The sequence below is a fragment of the Amblyraja radiata genome, chromosome 29 (genome assembly GCF_010909765.2).
Source record: "Amblyraja radiata isolate CabotCenter1 chromosome 29, sAmbRad1.1.pri, whole genome shotgun sequence".
NCBI lineage: Eukaryota > Metazoa > Chordata > Chondrichthyes > Rajiformes > Rajidae > Amblyraja > Amblyraja radiata.
The window spans coordinates 15,866,012-15,878,007 of NC_045984.1; the positions used below are offsets into that span (position 1 = coordinate 15,866,012).

Consider the following 11,996-nt stretch of genomic DNA (forward strand, 5'->3'; position numbering starts at 1 on the left):
ATGGGAACAGTTTCTATGCTTGTCCCCATACCAAAAGTCACAAAATTGGAACTGATATTTAAAGATATAATTTATATGGCCGGTGACACAGTCAATGGGAGAGTAATCTTGGAGTTGAATGATCCTTTGTACCTTTATTCGGTGAAACTGAAGATATCAGGCAAAGGATTTGTGGAGTGGATTGGGGAATCCGATGCGAGTCTAGAATACAACAGGAAAATCCACTGCAGTAATAAAGAAGATTATATTCATCACACCGTCACATTGTGGGGAGCAGGTACAAAGTTGAGTTCAATTGTAGAGAACAAGTTACTTCACACTATAAATCAATTTGGAGCATCTTGACAACTCATAGCATGCTGGTACCTTTGATGCTCTTAACTGTAAAACTGGAAGCATAATATTTATTAAATGGTGATAGCACTGAGATTTGTAGTATATTTCTGGAGTAGTTCCTGAGGATTGGCGGGTAGCAAACATAACCCCACTTTTTAAGATGGGAGGGAGAGAGAAAACGGGGAATTACAGACCAGTTAGTCTAACATCGGTAGTGGGGAAACTGCTAGAGTCAGTTATTAAAGATGGGATAGCAGCACATTTGGTAAGTGGTGAAATCATTGGACAAAGTCAGCATGGATTTACAAAAGGTAAATCATGTCTGACGAATCTTATAGAATTTTTCGAGGATGTAACTAGTAGCATGGATAGGGGAGAGCCAGTGGATGTGGTGTATCTGGACTTCCAGAAGGCTTTCGACAAGGTCCCACATAAGAGATTAGTTTACAAACTTAAAGCACACGGCATTGGGGGTTCAGTATTGATGTGGATAGAGAACTGGTTGGCAAACAGGAAGCAAAGAGTAGGAGTAAACGGGTCCTTTTCACAATGGCAGGCAGTGACTAGTGGGGTACCGCAAGGCTCAGTGCTGGGACCCCAGCTATTTACAATATATATTAATGATCTGGATGAGGGAATTGAAGGTAATATCTCCAAGTTTGCGGATGACACTAAGCTGGGGGGCAGTGTTAGCTGTGAGGAGGATGCTAGGAGACTGCAAGGTGACTTGGATAGGCTGGGTGAGTGGGCAAATGTTTGGCAGATGCAGTATAATGTGGATAAATGTGAGGTTATCCATTTTGGTGGCAAAAACAGGAAAGCAGACTATTATCTAAATGGTGGCCGACTAGGAAAAGGGGAGATGCAGCGAGATCTGGGTGTCATGGTACACCAGTCATTGAAAGTGGGCATGCAGGTGCAGCAGGCAGTGAAGAAAGCGAATGGTATGTTAGCTTTCGTAGCAAAAGGATTTGAGTATAGGAGCAGGGAGGTTCTACTGCAGTTGTACAGGGTCTTGGTGAGACCACACCTGGAGTATTGCGTACAGTTTTGGTCTCCAAATCTGAGGAAGGACATTATTGCCATAGAGGGAGTGCAGAGAAGGTTCACCAGACTGATTCCTGGGATGTCAGGACTGTCTTATGAAGAAAGACTGGATAGACTTGGTTTATACTCTCTAGAATTTAGGAGATTGAGAGGGGATCTTATAGAAACTTACAAAATTCTTAAGGGGTTGGACAGGCTAGATGCAGGAAGATTGCTCCCGATGTTGGGGAAGTCCAGGACAAGGGGTCACAGCTTAAGGATAAGGGGGAAATCCTTTAAAACCGAGATGAGAAGAACTTTTTTCACACAGAGAGTGGTGAATCTCTGGAACTCTCTGCCACAGAGGGTAGTCGAGGCCTGTTCATTGGCTATATTTAAGAGGGAGTTAGATGTGGCCCTTGTGGCTAAGGGGATCAGAGGGTATGGAGAGAAGGCAGGTACGGGATACTGAGTTGGATGATCAGCCATGATCATATTGAATGGCGGTGCAGGCTCGAAGGGCCGAATGGCCTACTCCTGCACCTAATTTCTATGTTTCTATGTTTCTATTTCCAAATTCAATAATTTGGAGAACATGCTGACGAGATAAAAATAACAATCCAGAACAGAATAAATGCGGGCTGATTATATTAAATCTAACTATAAATAAGTAAGGGATATATTCTTTGTTATGTAAAGTATACACCATTTCAAAAATATGATGTGTGCAACAACCAAAATAGAGATCTATTTTGGTTCTTGCAGGTTAATTTGGTGTCCTATCGTTTTAAAAAAACTTACACATTGGGGTACAATTCTGCTCCCTGGAACATATATAAAACATCTCAAATCCCTGTCTAAGGAAAAAAAGGATTTCTCCCTTGTGACCTACCCAGCAGCACAAATAAAATTAATTATTTCTTATTATTACATTGCTTTGTGAGACCTTGAAAAAAATGTAAATGGGCCACCGTGTTTCTGACCATTCATTAAAATGGTGAGCACACATCAAAAGTACTTAATTTGTTGTAAAGCACGGTGGGATATCTGAGGTCACTGAAGGTGCCATCAAAATGCATTCATTGATGAGCTATGAGCATCAATGCTGATGCCAGCATCTTTTGTTCCTCTCTAATTTTCCTGAAATGAGAAGGCAGAGGAGTCAACCACATTGATAGTTCAGGAGTGCCATACAACATACTGGATTTTCCCCTGAACAGCATTAATAAAACAATTTTATTTTGACAGTCTACTCTATACAGTCGCTCTGACTACCCTTAATTCCAGATTTTCTAAATTTCCCCAGCACACAAGAGGGTGTGTGTTTTGTGAGGGGGAGGTGGTTTGGATAATAAACACATAAATGAAATAGAAAATCATCGAGGAATCTGGAGTTACAGATTCATAGGTAACTGAAGTAGCAGTGCAGATTAATGTCATAAATATATGCACTGAAATTGAAAAGATGCAAATGTTGGAAATATTATACTACACGGAGCATCATACACAGTCTGTTCTCCATGTTATAAAAAGGTTAAAGCAGCTTCGGTGAAGTTGCAGAAAAGACTTACTAGAAATGAAAGGTTTCAGCTATCATGGAAAATCAAATAAACTGCTAATTGATTCCAATTTTAGTCATGTGTTAAACTGAGGATCATAAATATAAGTAGATCCATAATCTTTGTTTGGGTTTTCAGTTATGCAATACAAGCAGAAAGAAGGAGATGGAATCTAAAGTTGGAGAATTCAATATTGAGTCCTGAAGGCTGTCATGTGCCCAGACATTTTTTTTATGCAAGGAGATCACTGCCTTGAGAATATGTTTTTCAAATATATGCCAGCTCCCAATTGAAAGCCATAAGGAAATCTTCATCTACCACTGTCCATAACAGTCTATTCACTCTGTTCAACAACACCTTCAACAACATACAGGGGGCGCCGTCCTGTATGGTATGGCTGCCCAGCCTGCAGCTGTCTGTTTTTTCATCTCTTTTTTTAATTTTTAGTTAGTTAAAGTGTTTATCTTCTGGAGTTCTAGTCTTTTTTATGTGGGGAGTGGGGAGGGGAAGGGGGAAACTATCTTTCAGGGTCCCTACCTGGTCGGAGAGGCAGCTTTTCTCCGGGCTGCACCGTCGACCCGTCCTCGTGGCCTACCAGCGGGCCTGGAGCGGTGTTTTCTGAGGGGACTGCCCAGAACCTCGGCTTCGGCAGCTACACAGCACTGGAGCGCTATCGCGGAGCGGAGCGGGCGATGCCTTGCCCGGGTCGCTGCGCTGGAGCTCCAGTGAGCTGAAGACCGCCGAGTAAAACATCACGGAACTGCGGGTCTGTGCAGCGGCCAGCTGCGGGCGGCGGGATCTCTTGCTGAGATCTCTTGCTGAGATCGCCAGTGGTTGAGCTCCATCCAGCGCGGCCTGTCGGCTTCAGAAGCCGCGGTCTCGAGTAAGGAGGCGGCCGTTCCAGGTGTCCCATGCCGCTGAGAGGATTCTCCCGACGCCGGAGCACCATCACCCGGCGAGACCGGCCTGGAACATCGGGCCCCGTAGCGGCGACTGCGGAGGCCTCAATAGGCCCGACTATGGGTGGACATGGGGATGGGACTGGACTTAGTGCCTTCCCTCATAATGGAAACCATTGTGGGGGGATATTTATTATGTTAAAGTTCTTTATTATTGTCATGTTTGTATTTTTTTTATGTGCTGCATTGGCAACAAGCATTTCACTACACCTAGGTGTATGTGACTGATAAATAAATCTTTGAACCTTTGACCTTCTTGGGCTATGGTTGTCTCTATAGTATATTTGCCTGCTGGCACTGATTATTAAAGCTCGAAGAGTGACCCTTTGCGTTCAGGCACTTCAGTTTGCCGATGCCTGCGGAACTATTCCTAGCAATCTTCAAGAGAGGATAATAAAACTGAAAATTGAAACTGTTACATTGACCCATAATGCAACAGCATGACCTCCATTGATATGCAGGATTATTATTTTATATTATATCGAACACTGAACTATGCTCCAATACCTTCCATTAGGTTGAATGTACACAGTTTTTCCCGTGGATTAGGGAACCAAGAACTAAAGGGCTTAGGTTTAAGATGATTGGGGAAAGATTTAATAGGAACCTGGGGGCAAGCTTTTCACTCAGAGGGTGCGATGTATATGGAACAAGTTACCAAAGGAAGTGGTTGATGTAGGCATCATAACAACATTTATACAATAGCCAATAGGTGCAGGAGTAGGCCATTCGGCCCGTCGAGCCAGCACCGCCATTCACTGTGATCATCCACAATCAGTACCCCATTCCTGCCTTCTTACCATATCCTCTGACTCCACTATCTTTAAGAGCTCTATCTAACTCTCTCTTGAAAGCATCCAGAGAATTGGCCTCCACTGCCTTCTGAGGCAGAGAATTCCACAGATTCACAACTCTGGGTGAAAAAGTTTTTCCTCATCTCCGTTCTAAATTGCCTAGCCCTTATTCTTAAACTGTGGCTCCTGGTTCTGGACTCCCCCAACATCAGGAACATGTTTCCTGCCTCTAGCGTGTCCAGTCCCTTAATAATATTATATGTTTCAATAAGATGTCCTCTCATCCTTCTAAATTCCAGAGTATACAAGCCCAGCCGCTCCATTCTATTAACATATGACTGTCCCACCATTCTGGGAATTAACCTTGTGAACCTATGCTGTACTCCCTCAATAGCAAGAATGTCCTTCTTCAAATTTGGAGACCAAAACTGCACACAATACTCCAGGTGTGGTCTCACTAGGGCCCTGTGCAACTGCAGAAGGACCTCTTTGCTCCAATACTCAATTCCTCTTGTTATGAAGGCCTACATGCCATTAGCTTTCTTTGAAAGACATTTGGACAGATACATAATAGGAAACATTTGGAGGGATATGAGACTAACTTAGATGGACCTTTGGGTTGGCATGAACAGGTTGGCCAAAGGGCCTCTTTCTGTGCTCTATGACTCTAGATATGATAAAGGAAAACGTTCATTTGAAAGGTGCTCCCTTCCATCTCTAGATTCTCTTCCAATTGAACACATTTTTCCCTATCTACTTTATCAAATTTACTATGGTGTTACAAAGCAAAATTAGCTTTGTAACGGTAAACTGAGGGAAATTAGCTTTGTAACACTGGAGGAAATTAGCGGATCAGGCATCATCTGAGGAGGAGATGGACAGACAACTTTTCAGGTTGGAAAACTTCTTCAGATCGATTGTTTTTTTAGTCTAGAACAACAGCGCTGAAACAGGTCGTACATGATCACAGGGAGAACGTACAAACTCTGTCCGTTCTGCGGACAGCCCCCGCAGTCAGGATCGAACCCGGGTCTCCAGCACTGTAAGGCAGCGATTTTACCGCAGTGCCACTGTGTCGCCCCAAGGAGCAGGGGGGAGAAAACTGGAAAAAAGAGATGGAAGTGGGACAAACCCTGCAAATGATAGGTAGATACAGATGAAGTAAGTGACAGAGGTTAGTGGTGAAAAGGAGTCAAGAGGGTTTCAGATAAAGGAGAAAAGAGAAGTGAAATGTGAAGCTGGTGGGAGGAATATGGGTGCAATGACACAAGGGGCAGGGATTCTTCCCAATCAGCAGGTTCTTGTGTCTACTGTGTTACAGAACTCCTCCGAGCTAACTTTTCTTCAACTTCCTAAGCACCATGCATTTTATGTTATATCCTTGTGCATTCTTTTCTCTTACATGCACGCTAATTACCACTCGCTTCCTTTTCTCTACAACCCTCAAAAGCCAGAATTCTTGAATCCTAACTATTGTCCATTGAAATGCTGATATCCTCTCTTGCTCAAGGAAAGACAAGAAAACCTCTTTTTGAGGGAGCTGCTTAAATACTCCAGGAAGAAAGAAATGGATGTATATGCTTATTAGGCTGGTTAAAAAATAAATTTTGACAAAGAGAAATGTCTTGTGGTACATACAAGAACATCATAAGTACACGTGAAAATAGGAGCATAAGTAGTCGCCTGGCCCCTCTAGACTCGCTTATTATCTAACATGATCACAGCTGATCTGCCCAAGATCTCAACTCCACTTCTTTGCCAATTCTCCATAATTCACAATTATTCAATGTTTCAGTAATGTATGCATCTCCGTTTATAATATATCCAGTCAATATAAACCATATGAGTTGAGTGACCAGTTTCCATTGGTGTAATTCCATGTACTCTTGTGGAACTCTTAAGGGGCTAAGAGGCCAGTGGGATAGTTTGCACTGGACTTGTCTAGCTAAGATCTATAACACTAAACAAGGACTGAATAAAAAGTGGAAGATTATCTGACCTGCTGGACAAGATTGTGTGATGTTCATTCTTGGCTGTGTTCTTCTCTTTGACCTGGGTGTTTCGCCTAGATTTCTCAATTAAAATACTGCTAAAGTATGTCAGCTCCTGACTGTATTGGTCATAAGTATTTGCTGTTTGTAACATTCAAAAATCACAAGTAAATCATACTATCCCATACCTGTGGCTATTAATGGTAATAATCTCATCTTCGAAAAAACACTAGGTTCATGAATTTAGGATCATGAGCATAATGTCATCGGTAACATTGAAGGATGTGTCATTTTTAATGTTAAAAACTGGCTGTATCTTAATAAGTGTAGTAGGTCCCTGGGTACTCGTTCAAAGGAGAGTATATATGATCTCCTAAATGTATTGGCTGTGATATATATGTAATGTAATATGTAATGTAAATACCAGTGCCCCTTGAGGCCAAAAGCAGTACCTGGCAAATGTACCTGTGCCTCGTGACTGAGGTCAAGTGACCTTCTGGAAGATTCAGTTGATTGCAGATTAAACCTTTCCTACAAGATGTCGGACGTGTATTCATTGTGTTGGTCATGGCTAATATTTATCCTTCAATCAAAATCATTATGATAGATAGATATGTATCCATACTGCTTTCTGTGGGATCTTACTATGTGCAAAGTTGCCACCAAATTTACGGCAGTGATTACACTTCAAAGTTGATTCACTGAAAGTATATAGAGTTCCTTATGATAGCACTATTTAAACACATCGCTGTCCTTCCTTTCCACAGATTATGATGCTGAGGGATTGGAACAGGTCCTTCGAGAAGGCACACATGACTTCCAATTCAGCTATAAACTAGACAATTCTCTTCCATCCACCTTTACTGGCAAACATGGCAAGATCCGTTACTATGTCCGAGCACTATGCACAGCCACCATAGGAACCATTGCGCAGGTGGAAAAAGATTTGAAAGTACAGGAAGCATACAACCTTAACATTGACCCCAGTAATAAGGTACCTACTTCTGTCCAATTCTATTACATAGTAAAAAGTTGTTGGCGCCTCAGCAAGGTGTAGACAAACACGACACCTGATTCCAAACTTTGCTATCAATGAATTGAAGACGCATTGTGTGTCCGGGTTGCAAAGAGTGGGTTTAGTGGAGATGTGTTTCAAATAGACCCTAATGACAGTTCTTCATGTGGCAAAATAGACAGTGAACATTGGCAGGATGTTCTACTATAAAAATGAATGTATGAATCACAAGACAGTGAGTCATGGGGCGCACGGTGGCGCAGCGAGTATAGTTTCTGCCTCACAGCTCCAGCAGCCGAAGCCAGGGTTCATTCATGATCACCAGCATGGGTTGTATGGAGTTTGAGCATTCTCCCTGTGACTGGATGGGTTCCCACCCCCAGCCCCCCACTCCTGTTCTCCCACATCCCAAAAACATGCAGGTTAGCAGGTTATTTGAATTGATGGGAATGTGGGAAGAATATAATTGGTAAGGGTAGAATTGGTGTAAAAATATGTTTCATGGTGAATGTGGACTCAGTGGGCCGAAGGGACTGTTTCTGTGCTGTATTTCCTTATGACTCGAAGACAGTGATGCTCAACAGAGATCTGCCATTTTTTTTGATCATCCGTGCCAAGGATCCCAATAGTGGGCTTCCCACTGCCGCTCCAGCTCACCTTGGCCAATGAAGGTCTAACAAGGGATCAGACTTGCACCATCCCAGCATTCATGCTTCAGGGCAATAACAGTAACTCTGTCATTTTATTTGAGGCAATAATTTCACTTTTTCATATCCAGCCTGCTTAAAATCATACTGGATCAATTACAGGTAGCCTATCAACCCCCCAGTACCTATAAAATTATACACTTGAATAAAAAACTATCATTAGGAAATTGAAACAGAAAATTAAATTATTATTCAAACTAATCTCAATCCAATCCTGATTTTATGCCAACATGCCCCATATGCCAACTAGACCCCAGAAATGCACAGAATTACAAGCAAGACTTTTGGAATGATGAGATCGAAATAGATTTGAGGTTAACAGTAACTTGAATCCAGAAATATTATAGCAAAGAGAAAGTTTTGCATTTATTTAGCAGTTTAGAACAACCCAGAGTTTTTTATAGCCAACAAAATACTTTTGAAAAATAGTCACGGTCAGACAAGTGTATAAGGACAACTGATGATAAACACAATTTGGTAAATGACAAGATAATCAGTTTCTCAGACCAGGAGTAAATATTGATCACAACATCTGGAGAACTTAACAGTTCTACTGCAAAAATAAAGCCATGGGATTGTTTATGGCCACACAATGGGTCAGAGGGATATGTGGTTTAAAGTTTAATCTGAAAGACAGCAGCTCCAACCGTGCAAAGCTCCCTCCGTAGACAATCAATCTGTGCTTTCTGCTTGCCTCTCTAGTGGTATAAACTTTGGACCAATACACCCCATTCAGCATTTATGAAGAGAACATGCAAGAAAATAGAAACAGGAGTGGATTGTAACAACCCTTCTGATTTGGTCTGTGGGTGAAGTATACTTTGCACCCCCATCATGATATGCCCCAATCACCTTCCATCCAGACAATCTAATGTTGTAAGGATTACTGATACATTTTATAATTATATTGAGTGTACAGCAGAATGGTGTAATTTGGCCCAATTACTCATTGTCAATGCAATGCCTCACATGAGCGTCACCCCGCCTCCCCAAACCTGACCCTGTCTCAAGTGTTGTCTCCTTCACAGATGCTGGATGATGTGTGTTTCTGTTCCCGTTTCACATTTGAAGCATTGTCATTCTATTTTACAACAGATATGCCATTTTTACCCCTTATCTCCAGCTTCCTATGTTATTTTCAGTTGAGAAAGTCATCTCATACTGGTGCTGGAAGTCACCAGGGATTAACATAAATGTCTCGGTGGGCAAGAGAGGATTCGTCCCAGGTGATGACATCATTATCACAACTGAAATAAGCAACCAAACAGGAAGACACCTCCGGCTAATAACGTACGCCATTGCTGCTGAGATCAAGTACAAAGCATTTGTTCAGGAGGCCTTTTGTGACCACTATCGGGAGTTAATTGAGAAAAGCGATCTGAGGAAGATGGAAGCAGTAATTGAGGCACCGCCTAAACAGAACACGAAAATTATTGGATCCTTACAGCTCCCTAAACCAATGTTTATCAGCGACATGTCAAAATGTAAGATTATATCAGTGTCATACCAACTGGTAGTAGCAATCCCAATTCCAACGCATCGAATCACGGTTAGCACTACAGCTCCCATTAAGATTGGAACAACTCGTGTCAACTTCACTCTGTAGAGTTGGACATTGCATGGTTTGAATATTAGTTATTGAATATTATTTCATTGAATATTAGGGTTTGTATTTACTTTATATGGGATGCATGCGTCGTGCGTGAAATAGCGACCGAGACTGCTAAATACAAATAATAAGCTTTTACATGTGCTTTTATCACGATTTAAAATAAAGATATTATTTAAATTTTCAGTTACATTGCATTACGTGATGGATGTTGATGTTATACAAACATACAAAAATGAAACTAAAAGACCAGCTGTCTGTCCAGTCTGCCCGATGTTACCTGTGAGGCTGGAGCATAGTGCTCATTCCTCTTCATCCCGAGACGCAATGTAGTGTATGGGGGGGGAAATCAGGTATAGAACAGAATTAAAACAAGGGATATAAATTTTAGATAATTCTTCTCCAACCGTTCATGACCAGGACCTCTCATATTGAATGCCTTTATTGTATTTATATGTAATCACTGCTGCAGTCAAATAGTCTGATTAATTCACAGAGACGGACACAGTACGGGTAATCACTGCACCAACCAGCAATACTGGAAGTCAACATGCCATACAAAATAATGCAATGACGAAAGAGAAGGAACAGAGAAAGAAAGTCTAAAATATCTCTCCAAGAGCAATCCCATGTACCACCAACCCATTATTTTACTATTTTTTAGTTTTTTTTTCTTCAAATGTTTATATAACACTGTTCCAGGAGGCACGGTGATGAGGTTAGCAAAGCTAGGACACTATCTGTGTGGAGTTTGCAATTTTTCTGTATGGCTGTGTGATTTCCTCCAGGTGCTTTAGTTTCCTCTCACATCCCAAATACATGCGCCGTGGATGGTTAAATGGCCATGGGTAAATTGTCCCTAGTAAAGTGCATAGGTGCATGGGAGGATCTGCAACAGTTGATGAGAATGCGGAGACAGTAAAAATTGAGATTCATTCAGGATTGGTGTAAATGGGTGGTTGATGCCTGACATGCTCAGTGGGCTGAGGGGACCTATTACTGCGTTGTATCACTGTGAATTTATGACTCTTTTGAAAGCTACTATTGAATCAGTTTGCATCAACCTATCTGGAAAAATCTTCCTGCTAAGTGATTAGTTGCAGCATCAGTATTTCATCATAACCAAATTTCCTATTAATAGTGTAAATATTATGAATATAAATAAAAATTGCAATAAATGCTCAGTGGATCAAGCAGAGTAAAAGTTGAGAATTCTGGAAGTTGGAAGCAAAATACAGTGAAAGATCAATGTTTAAGATGCCTGCCATTGTAACCATCAGCCAGTTACTGAGTTGGCTGAACGAGGCTTGTAACTGAGGAGCAAAAGTTGATCAGGAGTGGTTCAGGCAACATCAGGGGTTCTATGCAAAAGTTTGGTCTGTGGGGCCTATCCTTCACTGGGCAACAATATTTAGTATTGCTAGTTGAATCTGGTGCCAAATTCACACATGTCTGAAGAAGTGTCTATACCCGAAATATCACCCGTCCATGTTCTCCAGAGATGCTGCTTAACTGACTGAGTTACTCCAGCCCTTTGTGTCTTTTTTTGTAAACCAGCTTCTGCAGTTCATTGATTCCACACAATCACATGATCAACAAAAAGTTAATTGATAATGGGTAATAATTAAAAAAATATTGACAAGGTGATCGGGATGGGTGGGGTGGGACTGTTCAAAAGACGGGGTTATTTGTACAGACTGAGTGCCACCGATTTATGTCTCTGGGGGAAAAAGAATAAAAATCAGCCTGGGATTTTATTTCTTATTTTGGCCGGTGATTCACACAAGTGCATTTGGCAAGGTTAGGATCAAACTTTACTGTGAGTTTCTTTCTGGTCAAAGGGCACTATAGCTGTCAGTACTTGAATTTTCCTTGGGTTCTTTCGACTCTCAGAAGCCTGGCAGATGGCCCAAGGGAGCAGTGTTTTAAGTTCTAAAACCGTCCTCCCTCCCTCATCTTATATATTGTGATGATATTCTTGAGTATGAACATTGCCTGGG

At 41.6% G+C, this 11,996-nt stretch overlaps 1 protein-coding gene across 1 annotated transcript; it reads left to right on the plus strand.

The window, feature by feature from the left end:
• Positions 1-10,072, plus strand: arrdc5 (arrestin domain containing 5). Its single transcript, XM_033047315.1, has 3 exons — positions 1-277; positions 7,433-7,659; positions 9,511-10,072. The coding sequence occupies exons 1-3, from the start codon at positions 1-3 to the stop codon at positions 9,991-9,993; spliced, it is 987 nt and encodes a 328-aa protein (XP_032903206.1). The 3' UTR covers positions 9,994-10,072.
• The last annotated feature ends 1,924 nt before the right edge of the window (positions 10,073-11,996 follow it).